This window comes from Acanthisitta chloris, unplaced genomic scaffold (genome assembly GCF_000695815.1).
Source record: "Acanthisitta chloris isolate BGI_N310 unplaced genomic scaffold, ASM69581v1 scaffold3063, whole genome shotgun sequence".
In the NCBI taxonomy this organism is placed as follows: domain Eukaryota; kingdom Metazoa; phylum Chordata; class Aves; order Passeriformes; family Acanthisittidae; genus Acanthisitta; species Acanthisitta chloris.
In genome coordinates, this window is record NW_008663061.1 from 22,372 (window position 1) to 47,663 (window position 25,292).

General features: G+C 47.6%; 1 protein-coding gene across 1 annotated transcript in view; it reads left to right on the forward strand.

Annotated features, from left to right (window-relative positions):
• FAM207A (family with sequence similarity 207, member A) overlaps positions 1-24,985 on the forward strand; it is a gene marked incomplete at its 5' end in the record, with an annotated part of 46,531 nt that extends 21,546 nt beyond the window's left edge. Inside the window, 4 exons of the mRNA XM_009070829.1 lie at positions 15,611-15,679; positions 18,759-18,912; positions 22,723-22,791; positions 24,859-24,985. Coding sequence (XP_009069077.1) covers positions 15,611-15,679; positions 18,759-18,912; positions 22,723-22,791; positions 24,859-24,985 — 419 coding nt within the window. The remainder of the gene's footprint in view (positions 1-15,610; positions 15,680-18,758; positions 18,913-22,722; positions 22,792-24,858) is intronic.
• Positions 24,986-25,292: the final 307 nt, after the last annotated feature.

Here is a 25,292-nt window from a genome sequence, read left to right on the forward strand (position 1 = left end):
ATAGGGAAGAAGAGAAGAAAGAGATGCTGTAGCAGGGTTTGTCATAACTGTTTAACAGATAGATGTGGGAGATATGGTCAGGGTTCACTCCAAAAGCTGTTTATTCAGAGTGTGCATCCAGGTTTCTCTGTTAGGAGTCCTCTGCCAGCTGCTTTGTCCCTTTGCCTCTACCTGTCTAACAACAGGGCTCTTCTGGAGTCAAACTTGTTTCTTACTGTGACTGGGAAATCAAGAAATCAAAGTTCCGGTGTCATGCCAGGTCCTGACTCTGGTTACCTTCCTTCTCCCATGCCATATGTTGCCTTATTTCCCAGCGGAGCTGTGGCCGCTGCCTTTTGGCTGGCTGTTCTTCTGACTAGTCCTTGGGAAGAGGGAGAACCCAGCTAAGAAATCTGTAACTAGAAACATTAAAGGAGGAGCCAAAACTGGGGAGGAAGGAAGATTTTTCAGGCTGTTGATGAGCTGGTCTTAATGCAGGTCAAAAACTGCCATTTGATGTTGGCCTCTGAGCTCTTTCTGAAACTGCTTCTGTTTTGTACTTCCAGGCTGCTGTCAGGGTGGGAATTGGTGCTTGGATGTTTGATCAGATTTGTTCCTTCCCCTCCTTGTCTGATGGTCAGGCACATGCTTCTCTGTGGTTCCTGTGTGTGGGAGAGCTGTGCCTGCAAGGTGGTGATTGGGGTGGGTCAACCAATGACTTTCATGTTTCTCTTGTTTCTCATAGCTTGGTTGGTGCTGTCACTGCTGAATCTTTTACCGTGACAAGATCTTCCCCACCTTCCCACAAGATTTGGCATAGGAATTGGTGTGCTGTGTCAGAACAAAAGGGTATCCAAGTTGGGCAATCCTATCTTTTGACAAAAGCCAACAGGGAAAACATGGGGAATATGGCAGGACTTTGCTCAAAATGCTTAGCTGGGCACTTAAAAGTTTCAGTGCCTAATAACTGTTATGAAAAGCAAACTAGTCAGTTGCAGACGTAGGGGGCTATAGATGCCACCAGTGCCAAATCTGTTGTGTTCCCCTGTTCCTCCTGCCCGGAGAGGTGCTGCAGTCATTCCCTCTGCCCTTGATTGTGACCCTGTCCCAGGGACTTAGGGGTGCTTGTGTGCTCATATCAGGTTGGAGTAAAGACCACAGTTGGCCTAGAGATATGTTGCTACTGATAAATTTTAACTTCTATCTAAAATAGATTATGGGCACTTTAGAGCTCCCTGTGCTCCTCACTACGTCTCCCTGGCCTGATGCTGGCTTGGGTTGGTTCAGCTTGTTTAAATGAGCAGAAAGCTGACGTGCATGCTGGTGAGTTAGGGTTGTCTCTGGGGGTACACACCACAGCTGGGGTGGAAGAAGCAGCAGTAAGTGCATGGGTAAGCTAAGCTGAAACTGAGCTCTCATTTGCCTGCACCCTGAGCTGCTCTGTGCTGGAGCTTGCCCACTGTTGTCTCTGTGCCAAGTTTCCAAATGTCATGTGTTGATAATGCCGCTGGTATTGATACTGCTTCATGTTTCATGTCGATCTTTCCAGAGGAAACAGCCCAGGCTCTGTGTGTCATTAACACAGAAGTCGATTACAGTTGATTTTTTTCTCTAGTTCCATTAGAGACAAGCAATCCAATATTGCATTCAGTATTCCCTGGAGCAGGCCAGCACTTTTCAGACCTCTTCCCTGCTCCCCAAACCACCCCCGAGCATCCTGCCAGCATCACTGCAGACTTTGAGTGCGTGTCTGCAATCCCCTTCGCAGTAGGTGGGGTGTTGGCACACAGCTTGGAGTGGTGTGCTGGAGGTGGTGCCTGTACAGGCATGCAGTGGAAGAGGCTGCAAGTGTGCCAAGAGAGCAGATTTACTGAACAGAGAGTTTATTAAATGAAGTCACAGCTCCTTCCCTGCTGCATGGCCCAGCAAAGGCTGAGTGCTGCCTGCGTTAGGTGTGGCTGGCTGCACTTCAGACTTCTTGACTGTTGCCTGACGTGTTTTTCTGGAATCTGTATTTTGGTGAAATCCCAGCTTGAATACAGATGTTTCTGCCTAATGGAAGGGTTGGTGAGGAAGTGGGAGGGAAAAGAGAGGTGTGACTTTTCAGTTTCCTTGTCCTTGAGCCTCAGGCTGTACAACTTTCTGGACCATGGTGGCAAGGTGGTCCTTCCTGCTGGTGGAGCATTCTCTCTGCTTCCTGAGCTTGCAGCCTTGCTGAAAAGGCAGCCTGAGATAGCTGCTTGCCAGTGTTAAAGGGGTGCATTCAGTCAGGGCCATGCAGCAAATCCCTTTCCTCAGGGATTGCAACACACCCTTCAGATGTTAATTTATCAGATCTCCCTAGGAGGAACAGGGAACCTTTTAGCTGAGAAGAATACTTGTGTGGATCTTCAAGAATTTTTCTAGGTTTTCTTGCCGTTTCACACATATGCTTCCATTGTGCCCTTGTATTTCTGAACACTTATGAAGAAGGGAGGGCATCAGGAATAAATCTTAGTCTTTTCCTAGTTTGGACAAGTTCAAATTCCTGTTGCTATTGAAATAGTGGCTGCCATGGAAAATGGTGGGATGCAGAGATCAGGCTTGAATGTTACTCTTGGGTCAGCTGTCCTGTTTGAAAAGTAATAGGTTCAGATTTTTTTGCAAAGCACTGATTGGAATGAGTATAGTTGCTTCTCAGGGGAAGTTGCTGGAGTGAAGTATTTGATCCCTCCTAGTAAACTAGAGCCTGAGGAAGTAATGGTAGGGGAATTTCTCTCTTCTCTCCGTGCTTCTCTACCTTCTGCTGTGCCCCTGAATGCTTATTCCTTCTTGAATGATGAAAGGAGAGGATAAAACTTGCCTGATCTGTGCCTCGTGTGCCCTGTGGAGGAGAGAGGGCTGAATGAGAAGGCTTTTCAGGTCACCAGGATGGGAGCAGAAATGATCCTCCTACCTTCTTGGAAGCATATCTTCTCCTCATCTGCCCAAGTGGGTTTTTGTGGGCATTGGTTTTGCCATGGCAGCCCTCCACCTGTCTGTGAGAAGACACACCTCACTACATTTAATGGTGTCCTGTGGATGTCCAGCAAATGTCCTTGTTTGTGCCTCTGCCCTTACTGTTCCTACTTCCCCTGCTTTCTGTGCAAGAGCTTCATCCTTATTCTCATGTCATTTGAACCTATCATTTCAGCCAGTTTTGACATTCTTCAATTGACCTTCATGGCTCAATTCTTCCTCCTTTGCTGTGGAGACATTTGTGATGTGATCTGTTCTCTCTTCTCTGCACTGCTGAATCTCATGTATGTAACTCCCACTTATTGCTGGTCTTGCCATGGTTTTTTTTTTGTTTGTTTTTACCTTGAAGTTATGTGTCTGTATAGTCTACTCAATTCAGATTCTGGCTGACATTGTTGTATTGCCTGGAAATATAATTAGGTATTGATAACAAGGCATTCAGCAGTCAAATGAGTTTATATATTAATTATGTGTAACAGTATGTCAGTCCAGTGCTGTTTGTTACCTACTGGCTTACATAGCCTCTGTGTGTGTCGAGAGGAAGGACATAGGAGGACCTTGGAGCCATGTGCTGGATTTGCTTTCAGTTTTGCCTTTTAGTAGTTACAAGTCCCTTGACCAGTAGTGGTGGTCTGGGCATTGCTGTTTTGCTGCTGCTGTTGTTTCTTGCCTGTTCCTCCTCGTTACTCTCTGCCAATCACAAATTTCCAGAAGCCTTGCACCACCTCAGTGGTTACTGCAGAATCTGTTGAGAGACAGACTGGAGTACTTCCAGGTAAGATCTCCCTTCTGGGAGCTTCCTGGGCAGTGGCAGCACCTCCCTAACTCAGACAGAGGACCTGTCCGTGGTTGACCTGACCAGGAGCTGAGTAGCAGCTTGGTGGAAGATGCCTTCTCCTGTCAGGTCTCCACATCACAGAGGCTGCAAATAACTGCAACTTGTCCTCTTTGCTCCTTGGTGGTCTTCACTGCTCTGACTCCCACTCCACCCACAGAGTGCATCCATTGTGGATGCATGGCTTAATACAGAAAAAAAGAATGTCCCTGTGCTGTGAAGTCTTGCTACCAGTTCATTTTGGATTCTGTCCATCAAGCGTCTTTGAAAACTTCTGGCCAAATACAGTTTTTAATGGGAACTGTGTGATTAACCTGAAACTGTGTCTCTGCCAGCTTCTCCTGGGCTACAATTAGCATAAAACATCATGTAGCCTGACCTCAGTGAGTGTGATGTGGGAGATTCTATGTGTGTCCAAAGAATGGCAGAGCAACTGGGGAAAGGTCTGGAGCACAAGTGCTATGAGGAGAGGCTGAGGGAGTGGGGGTTGTTTAACCCGGAGAAAAGGATGCCCAGGGGTGACCTTCTCACTCTCTACAATTTCCTGACGGGAAAGTGTAACCAAGTGGGGATCAGGCTCTTCTCCCAGGTAACAAGCAGCAGGACAAGAGGAAAGAGCCTCAAGTTGCACCAGGGAATACTGAAGGAAATTCCTTCACTGAAAGGCTGGTCAGGCATTGGAACAGGCACAGTCACTATCCCTGGATGTATTCAGAAGACGTGTGGATGTGGTGCTTAGGGACATGGTTTAGTGGTGGAACCTGCAGTGCTAGGTCAGTGGTTAGACTCAATGATCTTAGAGGGCTTTTTCAACCTTAGTGATTTAATGAGATGCAGAGCTTTCTGCTTTGTGTCCCTCCTGCTCAGTGACTACAGTGTCTGTGATGGGCTAAACCCCATTTTATTACAAAGGTTTTAAGATGTTTGGGAATTTAAATACTGGGCTAGCTAATTGTGTGACTGTTCACATTAGCACAGTTGCCGTGTAGCAGAACCTTGCACTTGGCCTTGTTGAACTTCATGAGATTCACACAGGTCCACTCCTCCAGCCTGTTAACAAGTTCAGCAAGGCCAAGCAGAGGTTACCTTGCTGGGATAGCTGTAATATTTTAAGGCATCTGATAGAATGGTCCTGCAGGATGTCTGGCTACTGTGGAACAGCCTTAGGGCTGTTTTGTCTTTGTAGAGTGGTTCTTATTTTGCATTTTCTAATGAAAAGGTTGTCTAAAAATCCATTTGTATCCCTGAATTGTTGGTGAGGAAGAACCAAAGAGGCTGCGTGTTATCTGAGAAACAACATATTTTTCTGCATCTTCATGTGTATTTGCACTGAAACTGATGCAAAGGAGAGGAGGAGCCTTGTCTTGAGTTTTACGTAATATTTAGTTCTGTAACTGGTTTATTAGTGTCTCTTCTTTCCCCAACACTCTCTGTCAGGTAAAGTGTACGCTACCTTTGCTCAGCAGAACCAGAAGGGCTGAGCCCTGGGGTTCCTTCTGCCTCTTCTCCTGCATCTCCATCCAAGCAAAGGTCCAGCTGTAGCTGTTCCTAGTGGCTGCATCCCCTGCCTTGTCAGTTGGTTGAGTGAGAGGTCCCTGCAGGCACTTGTTTCACTGAGTCGCACAGGGAATGCAGTCGGGTTGTGTGTCGTTCTCCACTTCAGCTGAAAGAGATTCCAGATGATACAGTCTGCCTGTGTTGTGTTTTTTCCTGGGAAAATTGCTTTGAATGCTAAACCTGACTCAAAGAAATGAGGAGACCTCAGTAATTCTACCAACAAAACAATGAATCCATGAAATGTGTTCTCTGGAGGGGTGCAAAGGTGGGGGCTGTGCACATTGTTGTGTTTGCTGTAATCCCTGAGAAACAGCAAACAGCTCCACAACTCTTTCTAAGCACTGTTTCTCACCTCCTCCTGGGTGCAGCTAGTCTGCTGCTGGTTCCGCAGGGACACCTGACAATGACATACTTGCCCGTCTGATTTGGAAGTCTGTCTCTCTGCTTTTGTCCTCCTGTCCTCTGAGCCATCTTTAAATCCTTATTTTTTCCCCCTCTCTTCCCTATTTTTGTTTGCTCTCTCTCCTTTCCCCAGCGCCCCATAAGACCACTGCTTTGGCTTTGAGGTGAAATGCAGCATAAAATGCTGCCCATGGCAAGGAGTGTTCAAACTAGATGAGCTTTAAGGTCCCTTCCAACACAAATCATTCTGTGATTCTATGATGGCATGCAGGGTCTCCACTGACTCCATCCATTGGGAATGTAATAATGAGGAGAACTGAGCAGATCTGGCTCCTCAAAGGAGCTGAAAGACCATATATGTGAAGGGGTAGGTAGGACTGAGCTCATAAAAGAAATGACAGGTCCCAAAAACAGTACAGGAGGGGTTGCAGGAAACAGTGGCTGGAAATGGAGAACTTCCCTAGGAAATGCCCATTGTATTATCTACTTGCTAATATAGAATTAACAGGCATGGAAATTAGGGTAGGTGAATGTTTTCTTGCTTTTTGCATAAATTATAAGCAAAAGCTAAAATCTGGTAGTGTAACTCTCTCATATCTAGATCTTTCACTGTGTAATACTGCTGAGATCCTGAACTAATTTTTCCAACTTCTCAAAGGGCAATATAGTCAAAGGTAATCCTATTAGTAGGAAAGGAAAAGATATTTTGGGGAAAATCTCATTCAAATACAGGCCAGCAAGGTGTTATGAAAAAGCACAGGGATATTTCAGTGTTCTGTCTCCCTTGGTAAGCCCTGAGGAGAGAATTTACCCGTTGGTAAACATTAATTACTCTTGGTCTCAGAAAAATCTCATTCCAGAGATTTGTAGCTGTTTAAGCTTTCCTAGAAATTGTATTCTGTTCTTCCCACTTCTCCTTATTGAACATGCAATGTACACACAAGTAACTCTTGTGCATATGTCTTTGTTGTTAAAAATGTAAATTTTTGCTCTGTATGGAAGAGAACTTGCCAACTGTCCAAATGGTGCCATGCTGGGGACTACCTGGAGGCTGCTTTGGTGGTCCACCTTGGTGGTGTCCATGATTTTTAAGAACCTTAGAAATATTTGCTGCAAGGGGTAAGAGCAGCTCCAAGCTATACCTGCTAGTGCCCCCAGTACCTTGTTTTCAGGTTGCATGGCAAACCTATGAGTCATTGCCTCACAGATCCCTGCTGAAGGAACTGTGTTACCAAGGTGACTTTTCAAAGGGAGCTACAGATCTGTGTGCTTTCCTTGCTGCACATAAATTGAGGATGGGCTCCAAAGGGAATGGCTCTGTCCAGATCGTGCTGGCCAAGTCCTCATGGGGCAGCTGGAAAGCTCCATCTCTCCATACCTCTAGTGCTCTTGCCTTATGGAAAACAAACTGGATAGCAAAATTCTGCTACCTTGCATGTGCTGAGACTGGAGCCAAGAGCTGATCTGTGCTAACCTCATGTGATATGATGGTGGCACTTTTTAGAAATCAATAGCAGGTAAAGGTAGGAATGAAAAATCATGAAATGAACTAATGAAAAAAACCCAGTGCTTTGCCGTGCCAGGCAAGTGTTTTGTTTTTACAGGAAGTATCAAGGATTACCCCCCACTGGGGTGTTGAAAATAGGTGCATCCATGAAAAGGGTCTGAATTTTTGTTTTGGTTGTTGCACATAATCAGAAAGTTGTAAAGGCTGGAGGGAACCTCTCAGGATTATCTAGTTCAGTCTCTCTCTAAGCAGGGTTAGATATAGCAGGTTGTCCATGACCGTGTCTAGTCAGGTTTTGAATATTTCCATGGCTGGAGACTGGGAGGCTCCATAACCCTCTGTCAGTTAAAAAATCGTAAAAATTAACCCCAAAACAAGTGGTTCAATGCGTGCCCATTGTCTCTTGTCACTGGCCACCACTGGGAACAGTCTGGCTCCCTCTTCTCCTTTCTTCCTGTCAGGTTTTATGCACATGGATAGGATTTCCCCTGTGACCACTTTTCCAGCTGTTTCAGCCTCTCCTCAAGTGAATGATACTCCAGTCCCTTAATCATTTTAGTGGCCCTTAGCTGGGTTAACCCCCTCAAGTGCATATCTTCCTTGTACTGGGGAGCCCAGGAGTGGACCCCTCACTCCAGATGTGGCCTCAGCAGTGCTGAGCAGAGAGGAACCATAGAACTGTTAGGGGTTGGAATGGACCTTAGAAATCATCTAGTCCCAACTCCCTGCCCTGGGCAGGGACACCTACCACCAGACCAGATTGCTCAAGGCTTTATCTAACCTGACTTTGAACACTGCCAGGGTTGGGGCAGCCACAGCCTCCCTGGGCAACTTGTGCCAGTGTCTCACCACCCTCACAGGAAAACCTTTTTCCTAGTACCTAACCTAAATTTCCCATCTTTCAATTTGAACTCGTTACCCCTTGTCCTGTCACTGTAGCTCCTAACAGAGTCCCTCTCTGGCTCCCTTGTAGGCCCTTCAGATATTGAAAAGTTGCTCTGAGGTCTCCAAACAACCTTCTCTTCTCCAGGCTGAAAGACTCCAGCTCCCTCAGGCTGTCTTCATAGGGGAGATGCTCCAGTCCTCTTAGCAACTTTGTGGCCTCCTCTCCTCTGGATCCAACATTTCCATGTCCTTCTTATGTTGAAGGCACCAGAATTGCACGCAGTATACCAGGTGGGTCTTGTGAGAGCAGAGCAGAGGGAGTGAATGACCTGTTTTGACCTGCTGGCAGCACTCCTAAAGCATCCCCAGACAGAGTTGGCTGCTGTTGCTGCAAGGGCACATGACAGACTTGTGCTCAACTGGATTTTCCCAGGATTCCCAGGGCCTTTTTGGGAAAGATGCTCTCCAGCTGGTCAGCTGCTCTCTGTCACTTCTCTGCAAGTGTATGCCATGGAGAGGAGGCAGGTGAAGGAGTTGCTTCATATGCCAAGGTTGTGCTGCTTCCCAGAAATAGTGTGAGTGCTGGATGGAAGGAGGAGGACAAGGAGCTTCCTAGATCTCCACAGACAAAGGAAGGAATTGGCAGTGGAACAGAGACACTACAATTCCTGTTGGACCAGCAGGAACAGGGATGCAGGTATAGTGGGTGTGCTCCCAGGGAGGGTTATGTGCTGCTTACCTGCAAAACCTTTGCTAGGGCTGAATACTGCAACTTTGGGAAGGCTGGTGTGTGTGGGAAGTGAGGGCTGCTCATGCTCCCAGGGAAGCTCTCCCCTGAGAGTTTGGTCTTGAGGTCTTTGCATAGCCATTTATCTGAATATATATCCTTACATATATTCCTCTATCTTCTCCTGTATCGGAATGCAGCAGGGGAAGCTGCTTTAGCTGGATGGCAATGCTTGATGCCACTGTACCAGCTCACCAGCTTTCTAATCTGGGAGGTTCATGTTTCTTAAGGACTATCTTGAGCTGATCAGCATTGTTTCCCTTAGGTGAGAGAGGGAAGTGCATTGCAGTTCCAGGCTGCCCTGGTGCTGCCGGGAGCAACATTCAGCCTTGGCTCCCTCACCTGCACTTCTTGGAGATGTCATTCTGAGGCTTGTACATGGGTGGTGAAAGCAAAGGGAATGTGGTTGCTTCCCCTCTCTGAGGAGTCTGGGGTCATGAAGTTGCCCTGAGAAGCCACTGGTGGGGTTTCTCTGCTCACAGTCAGAAAGGCAGGATGTTGGGATGGTCAGGTTTGTTGACTGGGAAAAATCCAAGGCTCTGCTGCAGACCTACAGCATATCGGATCAGCTTGATTGCAAGAAGGCTTTGCCATTCATAGAATCATGGAATCATTAAGGTTGGAAAAGCCCTCTAAGACTGAGTCTAACCATTCTCCAACACTGCCAGGTACATCACTAAACCATGTCCCCAGGTGCCACATCCACACACTTTTTGAGCACTTCCGGGGATGGTGCATTGATGCCCTGGGCCCGTGCTGCTCTTCTCTTTGGAATGAGTGACCTTTCGTGAGACTGGAAGGTGCAGCAGAACCTGCTGAGAGCTGCTGAGTGTAAAATTAAATCCAGGTATTTAAACTGTTTGTGGGGCTGGAAAACCCTGTTTCTTGAGTTAAATCACACCTGGGCGTGGAAAGTCCCTGCCACAGCATGTGTTTCCCAGGGCACCTGTGTGTGGGTGAGCCTTTCTGCATTTGTTCTGTGGTTTTTGAAGCATTCGAAAGGTACTGAGGCCTGCTTTTTTTTTTTTTTTTGTTGGTGCAGAAGAGACACTAAGAGAAATAAAGAGTGATCCAACATGCCCAGGGATGGGGCATTCACAGCTTTTGTGGGAAACCTGTGCCAGTTCCTCACAGTCAAGAATTTCTTCTTAACACCTAATCTAAATCTCTCCTCTTTTAGCTCGAAACCGTTCCCCCTTGTCCTATCATTTTCTGGTTCTGTGCTCAGTGGAAAAACAGCAAGGTGGTCCCTCCAAATTTGCTGAGCACAGAGGTTGGTTTGCCTGGTGCTCACTGTAGTTGTGCAAGACTCCCATAGAAAGGACAGACAAATGTGAAAGCAGCAGGAAAAAGGAAGGTGAGTGGCAGCACCCACATTCAGACAAAACTGTGCATTTGCAATGTAATAAGGACAAATGACTTTATAGAAAAAAATACTCAAAAAATGATGCTTTCTGCAGGACATGCTGATAGCAAATACTTGGGGTTTTTTTTCGCTTTTTATGAGAAATTTTCAAAATGTATGTGAAAAGCATTTCAGTGTCCTGGACTAGTAACAGGTCTGGTCTGATAGAAGAGAGTTACTAATGGAAATCATGAACAAAATAAAACAGAGGCCACATGGTTGTCCTGCTGTCCCCCAGCACTACTTCTTGTGGGTATTTCTCCCCTAACACCAGGCTGGATGGGGCTTGGAGCAACCTGGTCTAAGTGGAAGGCGTCCCTGCCCTTGGCAGGGGGGTTGGAACTAGATGGACTTTGAGGTCCCTTCTAATGCAAACCATTCTGTGATTCTCCGTGCCATGAGATGGCAATGCCAAGCAGGTGGCTTAGCCAAGGCATTCTGCAGTCCTCATGGCATGCTTGGTTCAGAAATCTAGCACTGGTAGCAAGGCTTCACAGCACAGGAACATTCTTTTTTTCTGTATTAAGCCATGCATCCACAATGTATGCACTCTGTGGGTGGGGTGAGAGTCAGAGCAGTGAAGACCACCAGGGAGCAGAGAGGACAAGTTGCAGTTATTTGCAGCCTCTGTGATGTGGAGACCTGACAGGAGAAGGCATCTTCCACCAAGCTGCTACTCAGCTCCTGGTCAGGTCAACCACGGACAGGTCCTCTGTCTGAGTTAGGGAGGTGCTGCCACTGCCCAGGAAGCTCCCAGAAGGGAGATCTTACCTGGAAGTACTCCAGTCTGTCTCTCAACAGATTCTGCAGTAACCACTGAGGTGGTGCAAGGCTTCTGGAAATTTGTGATTGGCAGAGAGTAACGAGGAGGAACAGGCAAGAAACAACAGCAGCAGCAAAACAGCAATGCCCAGACCACCACTACTGGTCAAGGGACTTGTAACTACTAAAAGGCAAAACTGAAAGCAAATCCAGCACATGGCTCCAAGGTCCTCCTATGTCCTTCCTCTCGACACACACAGAGGCTATGTAAGCCAGTAGGTAACAAACAGCACTGGACTGACATACTGTTACACATAATTAATATGTTAACCCTGCAGCAAGTCGCCTCTTTCTGCCTTGGTTATAAAAATAACCTCCTAGCCTCAGAAGTGGCTTTAGGGACAGCGACACACTGGACCACCTTGAGCATTTTCTATGTGACTGACTCCTTGGAGGTCAGCCCCTATGCTGGGGAAGGCTCCTCCTTGGGCAGAGGAGGAGGTACTTTTATCTTGTGGCAGGGGCTGAGTGTGCCAGCAGTGCTTAAGACATCGCTTAGGAGGACAGACTTTGTCTCTGGAGTTGCCTTTCACAGAGTGCTGTGCAGATTGTGACTTCCCAGTCAGCCCCTGAGGGGAAGTGCTCCTGCTTCAAATGGCATGTCACTCGTGTGCTTCTGTGGCTGAGTCTCAGCTCTGCTGCACAGGGAGGCCTCGTGCCCTTGCTGGAGCTGGTTGAAGCCTGGGGATATGTTTACCAGGCCTGACAGAGGCATGACCTTGTTGTGAGGACACGAGTCGAGCTGCTCCTCTGGGTCTCAAATGGGAAGCTAGGCTTGGAATTCAGCTTTGCTTTAAATAACCAGGAGATCTGGAGGGCTTGAGAATGCAGATCCCACTTTGCATAGGATGCTTTGCTCATTGGGGCAGGAGGAAAGCTTGTGTGCTGGTGTGAACAAAAATAGTGTAGCTTGTTGTGGAAGGTAGATAACAAATGCTGTATCCATGGTGAAACCTCTCCCAGCAGGAACTGGCATCTTTTCCTCCAGCACTGGTTTCTGAGCCTGCTCAGGGTGTGGCAGGGTTTGGACTGGGTAAAACCCCAATTTGTGGTCTCTGTGCCATTCAGGCTACCAGGCTGTTTCTGGGGGTTCCTCTGACAGCAAGAGGGCAAAAAGTCCAGATCCCAACCCCCTGCATGTTCTTGCCACCTCCAAGCCTTGGTCCCAGTACTGACACAGCCTCCTCGGACACTTCTGCATTGATGCTTTTGGGAGCAGTGGAGCTGCAGGTCACTGATTGGGAGCTGGTGGGTGGGATGAGGCCAGGCTGGCTCCCATGGAGCATCGTCTCTGCCAGAGGATACCTTGGCTGACATTTTACCTGGTCCATGTTGTCCCTCAGCTCTCTTCCTAGAGGAATAAGAACAGCTCCAGCAGTTGTGCGCTAACATCTGTCAGGTCACACTGCTGTTGTGTGTGCCCCAGGAGACTGCGGTTACCATTTCCCAGGCCCTTTCATTGGACAAGGGTGTTGGACAATTTACAAATGACACTGTGATTTTAAAAAAACAAGCCAAAACCACACCCAGCCTTCTGCTTTTGGATGTGCTCTGTGGCTTTCTTTCGTGCGCTCATCCCACAGCTGGAGGCATATGCTCATTTTTGCTGCTGTTATACAATGGAGGCTAAAATTAACACATCTGTTGTTATTTAACTTCAATTTATGCACTACCCTGTCTTGCCAAAATACTGTGTTTAAAGCTGTTGCTGCTCAACTGTTATGTATCATTAGGGTTCTGGGAATAGGGGAGAGGGACTCTGTTAGGAACTGCAGTGATAGGACAAGGGGTAACAAGTTCCAATTGAAGGAGGGGAAATTTAGGTTAAGTATTAAATGGAAGCTTTTCCTGTGAGGGTGGTGAGACACTGGCACAAGTTGCCCAGGGAGGCTGTGGCTGCCCCAACCCTGGCAGTGTTCAAAGCCAGGCTGGATGAAGCCTTGAGCAGTCTGGTCTGGTGGGAGGTGTCCCTGCCCAGGGCAGGGGGTTGGGTCTAGATCATCTAGGCTTCTCTGTCAGAAAAGCAGAATCCTGAGCATTGCCAGGAGTAGCATCAAACACTTGATGTAGGAGGCAAAAAGCTATTGTGTGGTGGGTTTTTTTTGATCTGTTTATATCTGAGATGTTTTGTATGGCACAGATCAGAGGGAAGAAACAGAGAACATGTCCTCGCTGAAAGGAATAATTGTCACATTTACAGCATGGAAATTACTCTCAGCTAATGTATATGGGGTTTGCTTGCCTTTCCTCCATGCAGAAGGAGGAAAGGCAAGTGTTCTTAAATTACCTGTGGAATGGGCTGGAGGGGAGGACCCAAACCCTTCTGGTTTCACAGGGAAATAATTCAAGTGGAGCTGCAATCTGGCTTTGATCTTACAGGTGCTTGCAGGCTAAATAAACCCAAAAGACTACCTTGGGGACAGTCTGTACCAGTAATTAACCAGCTAAATTCTTCTTCCACTCTTCTCAGGTGGGTTTCTAGCAGCTTTGGGACTTGGCATTGCAACTGAAAGGTGCCAAACACAACTTGGCACCTTTTAGCAGTAAAACAGCCTTTCTGAGGGGCAGGATGGGATATGAAAAATGGAGTGTCTGGGGAGCAGATGGTGGAAAAGGACAGGAACTGGCTGTTGGCAGAGGAGGGATCAGGCTCCTTTCCCCCAGGCACCCTTCTGGCGATCCACAGTTGTGGGCCTGGGTGCTGCCCACCATCCCTGGCCAGCAGCAAAGTTGAGTCCCTGCCAAGCAAACAGCTTTTGTGTATCCTTAAATATTCTGCTGCCCTTTGGGGGGGAAAAATAACCCCCTGAATTGCAGTAATGACTAGAATTGGCTGAATGCTTGTTTTTTAAAAATTTTATTTTCATTAACAAATCTCTTTCCCAGTGAAGCCATGAGCATGTTTCCAGAGGAGGGGCAGATCTCCCCAGCACTACTGTGGCTGAGATCTGGGCAGGCTGGGTCAGCCAGGGGCTCCTGTGCATCGGGGTGCCACGTGCCCCTTGGCCATAACTCATCCTTTTTGCCCTGTGACCACAGAAACCTGGGGTGGTAGGGGTGGGCAGAGCTCAGAATTGGTTATTGGAACATGCAGTTTGTTGTTTCAGCGTCTGCTTTGATACCACAACAAACGTGGGTTTATTTCTTGCTTTTCGGATGCATTGAGTGCTGGAATGTATTTTTCTGGCACACGAGGCAGTGAAAGCTTCAGCTTTGTTCTCCACGTCCTCTAGAAACTTAAAACATGGTGGTGATTGTTGGCTTTATGGAGAGGTCCCCCCAGGCCCAGCAGGCTTGTTCTGATCTTCAGGAATTACTAAAAGATGATCCTGCTTTTTTATTAAAAATGGTCCTAAGAGATTCACAGCTTCAGGATAGCTGTCCTCAGTGAGTTGTTTTCAGAATTCCTTTCTTCTGTTTCTTTTGGGGGAAAAAAAGTGTATTTTCTCTTTTCCAGGCTCAATAATAAGCTAAGGTAAGAGGAGTGATCTTTGGGGGGAGCTTCTACCTCCATTGGCATTCTGGTATTCCCAGCACATTTCAGGAGAAAACTTGACTAAAGTCAATTTTGTTTTAACCACTGGAGATAAGATATAATTTTATAGCATCTGCAATGGACGTCCAGTAAAAATCTTTGTAGTGTTATTATACTTGATATTGGATATCAGTGCACAACAGCTGCTTTCCAAATACTGAATTTGGTAAATAATAGGTCCTAGGCTTTTTTAGAGCTGTTAGTAATCAGCTGCTCCTTAGGGCTGCCCTGGCTATGGTGCTCAAGAAATCCTTCCCTGTAAGGGTGGTGAGACACTGGCTGCCCAGAGACTGTGGTTGCTCCATCCCTGGTAGTGTTCAAGGCCAGGTTGGAGAAGAGAAGGCTCCAAGGAGACCTTAGAGCCCCTTCCAGTGCCTAAAGGGGCTCCAGGAGAGCTGCAGAGGAACTTGGACAATGGCCTGGAAGGACAGGGCACAGGGAATGGCTTCCCACTGCCACAGAGCAGGGGTAGATGGGATATTGGGAAGGAATTCTTCCCTGTGAGGGTGGCAAGACACTGGCCCAGGTTGCCTAGAGATGCTGTGTCTGTCCCATCTCTGGAAGTGTTCCAGGCCAGGTTGGATGGGGTTTGGAGCAACATGGGCTAGTGGAGGTTGTTCCTGCCCATGGCAGGGAGGCTGGAATGGGATGAGCTTGAAGGTCTATTCCAGCCCAAACCATTCCTGGATTGTATGCTGATGATCTGATCTACTTGCTGGTTTCTTATTTTTTAACCAACAGCAAGGGAGGTTTGATTTGTTTGGCTAAAGTTGAGGTGCAGTGTAGCCCCTTGCGTGCCTGCAGCCTATCTGGCCTGCCAGAAAGTCCAGAAGCATCATGGGTTGAAGGAAATCTGTGGTGCAGGAGCCAGGCTCCATCTCATGTCTCTTCTCTTCTAGGTTTCGAAGAAAAGACAGTTCTTTCAAAGAAAGAAAAGATGAAGCTGAGGAAGGAGAGGTGGCTGCAGAGTGAGTACTCTTGCATGGCACAGTGTAGCTCTGCTGGTGCTCTCTGTATGTTGGGTGTGGGTGACAGTGCTGGGAGAGGCTGAATGCTTCTCAGAAACCTTCACACCTGCTCCCTGGCACGTGGGGTAGAAGTCCCATGTCTTGATTCTCAGTGTTTTGCACTAAGACCAAGTCATTGCCTCAAATCTACTAGTGGTCTTCCTCCATATGTGGTATAAATGACTATGTAAATCCTTTCTTTATCCAGATAGGACACTGTGTCCATGTAAGGTTTTAGCATGTTTTTCAATCTTTTAAAGCTCTGGTACAGATATTACTAGCTGTGTAGAGGTCCTGCTCCCCAAGGAGCTCTGGGGATGGTAGGACAGCCTGGAGCTGAGCCTCATGCTGCCAATCCCAAACCTCCCAAAACTCAACCTGCAGTAGGCCCTCGTGTCTCTCAGAAGGGGAGGACTCTGGGCACTGCTGCTTGTGTTACTGCTCTTTCCCACATGCTACAAGTCAGTGAACCTAGTTACCAGACAGTCTGGCCTTTCTCGAGGCTGTGAAATATGAGCTAAACAAAACCAGCCCAAGGCAGAAATGCTTGTATTTGCTGTGGGAAGTGTCTGTATTTTTGCTTTGAGTGTTTCAGCACAGTAAGAGACCATGCTGTCCTACCCAATGTAGCAGAGGGATTCCTTGTGTCACCTGGAGCTGTTCTTAGAACAAGCTTTTCCCTTAACACCTTCTTGCCCAACAGAGCTTGAGACAGACAGTTTTGGGGGCTGAGGGATGTGGCTTTCTGCTACACCATATGCTCTCTGCACCTGAGCTCTGAGCTCAAGTCCATCAGCCTGTGATTTCACCAGTTGCAGTGAAGGCATGTCTGGCTCCTCTTAGATAAAAAGCTGAGAATTTTAACACCATGAGTGTGAAGGAAACCTCCTCCCAGTTACACAGCTGACAGCTTCCCAGTGCCTTGGACATCTGCAGCCCTCGGACACAAAGCATAGATGGCTGTGCTGGTCAAGGTCAGCTGCCTTGGAAAAGCCCAGGTGTGTTTTCTTAATCCTGCCCTCCTGATGCCTGTGTAGCATCAGTCCTTCCCAAGATCGTGTGTGTTATTTTGGCCCTGCTGTGGCCTCTTTCCCCCTCTCTGGGCTCTGAAATTACTGAACTGAGGGAATACAAATGAAATGCAGAGTCTTTGCTTTGAGGAGAACACCAAACCAGTAAACTCCAGGCCAAATAATCTCTGTCTTGCAAGATACTAGGTGTTAGAAGTGCTTTACAGGCACAAATGTACCTAAAAACCCTGCAGTTCTTTTGCCCCCCAAAAGAGAACCCAACTTGGACTGCTAAAGTTGTTAGCATTACGAATCTGTTTTCCTAAATCTTCCCAAGAGTTTGTTGTTTCTTCTTGTCCCAGGGCTGCTTTTGTGACATTGGATGCCAAGACCCTGGGAACTAAAGCTCAGCCCAGCCGTGCAAATGCAAAACTGGGAGCTTTCTTCCATTCCAATAAATAATCTTAGGAGAGACTAGAGAGGGGAAAAAAACTTATGCAATGCTTCAGACATTAGAAGTATGCTCATTTAAAAATACGTATATTGCATGGCTCCTCAGGCGAACAAGACTTCATAGGAAAAGAATTTGGGATGTTTGCGCAGAATCAGGTGTCTGAAAATTTTGAGTACATACTGTTTATGAAAACACTGAAGTAGGCAGCTTCATAAAGCCAGGCCAAAAAAAGAAGTGATGCAGAACAGAAAGCTGTGTTCTTGGCAGGAGTTGCTGTGAGGAGAAGCATTTCCAATCCAGATTTGTCACAAACATCCATGTACAGCAAAATTACAGTTCATGAAAAACTGTTGCTCTTCAACTCAACTGAGCTGGAGAGTGAACCAGACAAAGGTATTAAAGGAGCCAGGAGTCAGACACTGAGTTGAGTTCTGCTTCCTTGACTGTGGGAGCAGGATTAGGCTCAGGATTGTGGTCTGTATGTGGAACTGACTGCTTTTCTGCTCCCACCAAAAATACTTGGGCTTCTGTGGCCGTGCTGCCTTGGAAGCTGTTGGCCTCCGTATGTCACCAGCTTGTCCCATGGCTTCTGGCGCTCTGTCACGTGCACACAAGGAGTTTCTAGCTCAGCACTGAAGCACATCCTTGCAGTTATCCAAGGGACTTCTGGGTCAGATTGGGGCATCTTGGAGACTTGTAGCGATGCTGGGATTTTGTGGGCTGTCCTAAAGGACATACTCTGCTGGGGCTCACCCTGGAAGCTGCTGGCTCTGTGATGTTTGGGCAGCTGTGAGACTTATTACTACACCAGGGAGCCTCAAGGACTGAGGCAGAAGCCTGTAGCTTTCAATGCCCATTTCCCATGGCCAAGAGGGGGACTGCTGGAACATTTGTGGGGCTTTCTGTGTCTTCAGCCTTTTCAGAGCTGCTGCAGGGAGATTGAGAAACATGGTCCTGAGGAAAAGCCATCTGTCTCTGCGACTTGTTGCAGTGCTTTTCCAAGGGTCCAAGTTTATCCAGCATCTGACTGCTTGCACTCCACCATGAGTCATGAAGGTAAGACCTTGACTCACTGCAAACTAAGTAAACAACTGAAATTAAGTCTATCTTTTCTGCCTGTGCTTGGAGACCACTGTTTGGTGGCAACAGCAAAGCAGAGATCGGGCTGTGTCTGCTTTAGGCCAGATGTGGAGCTGATGGTATTTAGTTTGTCTCTTCCCTCTTGAGTCTGTCTCCTAAATCCAAGCAAGGTCAGTGTGGGTTTTTTCCACCCCAGGACTCTTGTGCTGTGTTGCTGTGAGCAATGAGCAGTATAAGGGATGAAAACAGTTCAGTCAAAAATCAGTCTGGGAATTTCACTTCCTATTGCAATGTCAGTAGGGATGTATGTATTTATAAGCAAAGACAGCAAGGGAGGGAGTGACCCAGCTTCATTATTTTTGGTTTTTCCTTGGTTTAAATTGCCCCTGGCCTGCTGTTCCTGTAGATGGTGAAGCAGCCTATGAATTTCTTATCTCAGGGGTTATCTCCTGCAGATGCTTCCCTTTCCTTCAGTAATGCCTTGTTTCTGATTCAGAAATAGAAAGTGTGAAAATAGCCAAGGAGAAGCAAAAAGCCAAAGCGAAGCGGAAAGCAACACCTGTGGTGGGAGACATGCAGCCACTGATGGAAGCCCTACCTGAGCTCTCTGACCTGGCCACGGGTGGCAGGGGCAGGAAAGCACCCAAGAGGTATGTGTCATTTGGGTATGGGCTATGTATCTCCCTTCTTCTTGCAGAATTAAGCATCCTTCAGCTCAGCTTGTAGCTACAGGCAGTGGTCAGGAGAACAGGGTCTCATTCTTAGCTGTGTTTCACTCCTTTCCATGCTTCACTTGACACAAGAAAGAAAGATTAAAGGTCTTCTGAATGCACAGCTAAGAGGGGAACCACAATGCTCAGATGAGGCTTGGCATGAAACAGGCCAGGAGCATCCAGATCCTGAGAGCTGTGGGAGTGACACAAAAGTGTCCTGAGTGTAATGCTGCTGAAAGATAAACTTGAGGTGTTGCAGGCTGACATTCTATCCTTCCAGACCTTCACCCAGGCTTTCTCCTGAGGCAGTTCAAGTCCTTTGAGCAGAGCTTTACGCTCTGGCCAGAATCTTTTTTTGCCCATTGGCTTGCAACATGTCTTTGACCAAGAGCACGGCTGAGTTGGCTGTTCCCTGTGCTCCTGGAAAGTTACTCCTCAGACAAACAGGAGGTGTTGCAGGCTGACATTCTATCCTTCCAGACCTTCACCCAGGCTTTCTCCTGAGGCAGTTCAAGTCCTTTGAGCAGAGCTTTACGCTCTGGCCAGAATCTTTTTTTGCCCATTGGCTTGCAACATGTCTTTGACCAAGAGCACGGCTGAGTTGGCTGTTCCCTGTGCTCCTGGAAAGTTACTCCTCAGACAAACAGCAGCTGTGAACCTCCTATCTAAACATGGAAAAAATTTTCCTTCACTTGGCTTTTAATTTTTTGAATAACATTTTAATTCTGGTTTTTTCCCCCCCTCTATGCAACCGTTCTGTCAGGCTGCCCTTTCTTTCACTGGGAATGAACAGCAAAAGTACACACAGAGTTTCAAGTCTTTCAGAGAACTGAGAGCTGGTTGGATGGAGTTTGGGGCCAGAGCTTTCCTGAGCCTGAATAGGTGGCTTTGCCTTCTTTCTGTCATGATGTGATCTTTTCTAGTACGCATGTTTTCTAGTATATAAGGGACATCAAATGCAGCTAATGAGTAACAGGTTCAGAACAAGCAGGAGGCTCACTGCTCTGCACAGCTTCTTGCTGCAGGTTGTCACAGCTGAGGGAAGCCTGTGGGTTCAGGTGGGATCTGACAAATCCAGTGAGGACAGCTTCATGGAGGGTTCTGCGTGTATATAAAGTACAGCTGGCCCTAGGTCTCTGAGTGGCAAATACTGGAGAGGATATGGCTGTGCACTTGTCTTGATCTTAGAATCCTAGAATGGTTTGAGTTGGAAGGGACCTTGAAGTTCATCTTGTCCCACCCCCTGCCATGGGCAGGGACACCTTCCACTAGACCAGGTTGCCCCAAGCCCCATCCAACCTGGCCTTAAACACTTCAGGGATGTCTTGGCCACAGCTTCTCTGGGCAACCTGTGCCAGTGCCTCAGCTCCCTCTCAGAGAACAATTTCTTCCCAATATCTAATCTAAACCTACTCACTGTCACTTTGAAACCATTCCCCTTTGTCCTGTCCCTGCAGGCCCTTGTCCAAAGTCCCTCTCCAGCTCTCTTGGAGCCCCTCTAGGCACTGGAGGAGGCTCTAAGGGATCCACAGAGCCTTCTCTTCTCTAGGCTGCATTCCTCCAGTCTTATCCCTCTCTGGCCATTTACTGCATGATGCTTTAAGGCAAAACACTGGCCAAAAGAGTCCTCCCAGCTACTTCAATCACGTTTTTTTCTGTAGTATACTCCATGACAGAGGATATGTGGCACACCTGGAAGTGTTCAGTGATCTTGCACAAACCTCCAGCCTGACACCCTTGGAGATGTGCTGTCAGCTCCCTCTCTCCCCCAACCCAGACCTCCTGTGGGGGCGTGGAATCCCTAGTCTGTCCTTTTTGAAGCCTGAGTCAGCACAGTGGGGGTGGGAATTTGACATTGGCTTTTGTCACCCAGATTGCCTATGACATGCAAACCTCAAAGCAGCCCCTCTTGGTATGGGCATGGAGGAGCTACAGGCCTCTTCTTCCCCTTGCTCACTTCTTCTGGCTTGCTGGACATGTGTGCAGAAGTGTTTGAAATAATCAGAGGAGGCTTTCATAGGATTTGAATCATTACAGAAAGGAAGGGTAATACTCTGGTGATTTGTCAGCATTATTAATAAAAGATTAGGTTCTCCAGGAATTTGATCTCCTCCTGGGTACAAGAGCATTACAGGGAGGTTTTTATTCTGTTTTATAATGAATGAAGGCAATGAAGTGTAATGAAACAGGGCTGATATCATGGTCCAAGTGAAGAGGCAGTGTGCTGGTGGGTTTGTGGGGAAAATCCAGCCTGAGATGTACTCAAGAACAGCTTTCCTTTAGGCTTTGTCAGCCTCTGCAGGGCTGGTCATCTCTGAAGGGGCTGCCATGGTGACTTGGTGGCACACATGGGTTTGGCAAATCCTGCACTGATGATCATGGGTTGCCATACAGCTTGAGGAGTAATTTCTCAGAGCTTCTGTGACTGTTCCAGGCAAATCGGGACAAGAAATTTTTCCTGTGTTGAGCAGTTTAAAAAAGGGGAGAGGGAGAGGAAAGGAGAATGAGCAGGAGCTGATTGAGTAGAGAAGGGTGATGGAAGTGAGGTGAAGGAATATGAGATAAGGGAAGAAAGAAAGAATGGGGGAAAAAAGGCAGAATAAAAGGGTGGAGGGTAGTGGGTCAGAGAGGAAATAGGAAGAGGAGGCCACTGTAACACTGCCAACAAAATCCTGCTGTCTTGAAAAGAAAGTGAGGAAGTGTCACATTTCCTAACCTCTGAGGCCTATCAGGTGTGGGAGGTCCTGTCCCCCAGCACCCACCAGCATGGAAAGATTCTTCCTTGAACCCTAGCCCAACAGAGGGATGGGAGGCTGAGCCTCTTCCCCCGCCTTGGGCTGTGTGCTGGGACTCAACCTCAGGGCAGATCAGAGTGGAGCTACCCCATGGAGGCAGATCCTCTTCCCAGCTTGCTTCTCCTGTTTACTTCTGTATCCGTGTAATCCTGAAGAATGGAAATTACTTCTCCTTGCCTTAATGTCCAGCTCTACCAGCAATTCCCCTTGTGCCCTTTGAGTTCTGAAAGCAAGTTCTGCCCTTTCTGCATGTCCCTTGCTGGAGCTCAGTGCTGGCTTCGTGGTAAATCTCTGCTGGTGCTTGGCACCACATGGGATGGGATTACACCTCTGGTCTCCTTGGACTTTGCCCAGGAATAAGGAATGGGTACAGAGAGTGCAGATCCGTGCCTGCTGCCGTGCTTGCGCTGCACATTGCACCATCCTGCATTCCAACACGTTATATCCCAGTGGTCCCAGAACAGGATCCAGAGCAGGGCTGGCAGTTCCCTCCTCCTGCTGAGCATCCATGGCATTGTCTGTAGCAGGTGGCTGCTGAGGCTTCACAGTGCCAGCAGGGAACATGAGCTGTGCAGAGGTGACACGTGTGATGGTGAGAGGAAGTTTGATGGGATCTCTTCTCTGAGCAACAGGATCAGTTTGACCTGAGGTCAGCAATAAGCAGAAAGTGATCTGGGCCTGGAGAGCTAATGACCAGTTTCTGGAACTAAGTAATCCGGTTTTCCTGTAGTGCCTTTGCTTCCTGCTCTGTCAGTCTGTTGCAGAAGTAGTTTGCACTTCCATTACCTTCTGGCTGTGGAAATTGCCTTTCAGGACAATTTCCATGCAGGACAATTACCATTTCTAGGAAGACAGATTCAGAATCCCTGGACTTTTTCCATCTCCACAGCCATTGCTAAATTACTGCTTTTCTCTAATGCTCACTCACTTGTTTTGTTTCTTCTCTCCACAGCTGTGCAAAGGTAAAGGCAGAACCAATAGACTTCTGTCTGATGAAACAGGCTCAGAAACATCGACTCCTGTGAGTACCCAATTCTCAGTGTCCAGTCCATTCTGAGCCTTGCAGAATGGTTGAAACTAGAAGGGACCACTGGGGTCATCAGGTCCAACACCTCTGATCATGCAGGGTCACCTGGAACTGGTTGCTCAGGCCCATGTCCACATAGCTTTTGAATATCAGCAAGGATAGGGGACTAAATGCTTTGGAATAATTCCTGGCTTTACTACTGGCAACTACTTATTCCTCTGTATAATCTGTTGGATAAGTTATACTGCCACCAGGCATCAAGAACTTCATTTTCCCTCAGCACAGCTCTCCTGGGGCTTGGCACTGTGATCTGGCAGCGTTTGCTTTCTTGTTTCCAGGATTTCTGTCAGTTCCGAGCTGTTCAGCTTCAAACAGAGGCTGGACAGTCAGGCTACAGATCCCTGCACTGCTTGCCAGCACACTCCATGGATACCCTTCTCTGTTAGAAACCAACCAGTGTTGTTTCTGGGATGCCTTTCTTGCTCAGTTCTGCCTTTCTTTACCTTTTTTTTTTCTTGACTATGAGGATGGTGAGGCACTCACACAGGTTTCCCGGAGAAGCTGTGGCTGCTCCATCCCTGAAAGTGTTCAAGGTGAGGTTAGACACAGCTTGGAGCAACCTGGGCCAGTGGAAGGTGTCCCTGCCTGTGGCAGGGGGGTGGGTGGGACTGATCTTTAAGGTCCCTTCCAACCCATACCATTCTGTTATTCTGTGACTCTGAATGAGTCTCTCCTTGGCTCACTGCAGAACCCTTGAGTACCATCAGTGAGAGTCTCACTGTGCTGGATCTTGTGAGTGAGGAACAGTGCTTGAGAAGGAGCTTGTATACAGATCTAAATCTGAATAGGCAACCCCACCAAGGTCTCCTGTAACACCAAGCTAAGGATCCCGTGTCCTTCTCTTGTTATTCTGTGACTCTGAATGAGTCTCTCCTTGGCTCACTGCAGAACCCTTGAGTACCATCAGTGAGAGTCTCACTGTGCTGGATCTTGTGAGTGAGGAACAGTGCTTGAGAAGGAGCTTGTATACAGATCTAAATCTGAATAGGCAACCCCACCAAGGTCTCCTGTAACACCAAGCTAAGGATCCCGTGTCCTTCTCTTCTCCTCTGCACAAAATGGGACAGATGTGCTCAGTACTGGCATGTATCCCACCACAGTCATCTGGGAAGTCTGTGCTTCTTGGGAGGGAAAAAGTTTGGAGGAAGGTCTTGAGGTTGATTTCCTAGGATGTTAGTTAGGATAGGAGATTCCCTAAGCCTCATCATATTTTCTCAACTGCCACAACCCGAGCTTCAGGTTTGGCTCCTCTTTGTGCTCCTCTGGCAGGGGCAGAGCTGGCATTGAAGGGAAGGGCCATACTTGGGAGACAAGTAGCTGAGTGCTGCCAAATGTGTCTGGTGAGGCTGTGGAGAGCCTGGCAGTCTGAGGGAGATGGGAATGCTGCGATGGATGTAGCTATGTGAAAACTCGTAGGGCTTTTTTTCACGTTCCTGCTCTGTTCTTGTTCCTTCCGGCTTGCTTGCTTTTTACAAGACCATGTCCACAGCATCCAGCCGTGACCAGGCATGCAGAGATAATTCTGTCATGCTCTTCCCATGGTGTCTAACTGTTGTTGCACGTAGGATTACCAAGTCTCAGTGTTCAGCAATAAAGAGAGTTGGTTGATGAGCTCTTGAAAGCAGAATCTGCTTTTGAGCTGGTGCAATCTGAAGTCATTTTCATTCCTAGTGATTTACCAGATATCCACAGTCTCTTGTTCCTGATTTACTGGAGAAAAGCTCTAAAAAAACCCATTTCCAAGTGATGCTGGACACTAACATGATTGTTTCTGTCTCGTGGCGTGAGATCAAGTCTCTGGCTCCCATGAAGCTGGCAGCAATTTGAGCTTCACCGTTGGCTGAATTAGATTTATTTCTTGTGCTGTTTCTTTCTGAGATTTACACCCAGGATCACTCTGTCTCGACAGAAATCTGCTGCTTTATGTGCTCGGTCCTTACCTGCTCAGTTCCTTTTGCATGAGCCATTTAAAGTATTGGTGTGTTATTTTTCTTTTCTCAGAGAGGAGGAAGTGGCTCGGTTTCATGAGGTAATCACTGATCCCAAGTACAGAGCCAACCCCTTCATGGCCATCGGTGAGCACCTCTCCAAGAGGCTGAGGCAGGAGGAAGAAGGGAAACCCCTTTAGAGAGTAAGCTGGGACCAGACGTGCACACTGAGGCTGGTGTGAGGGCTCCAGGCTGCAAAGAAGCACATCACTGACACGACCTCTCAGCCACTTTGGTCCTTGGAAGCAGTTCAGCAGATTATTAAATCCAACAGCCCTGGTTTCTGTCTTTGGGAATAACACAGCTCTCTCCTGACAGGGGCAGCTGCTCCTTTGCAGGCAGCCTGCATGGAACAGGGTGCTCTGTGAGAGCTTTGTGCAGGCATTAATAGCCCTGCAAAGTGTCTTGATGCATTTGCTCTTCTCTGAGCAGGCATGATTTCTGAAA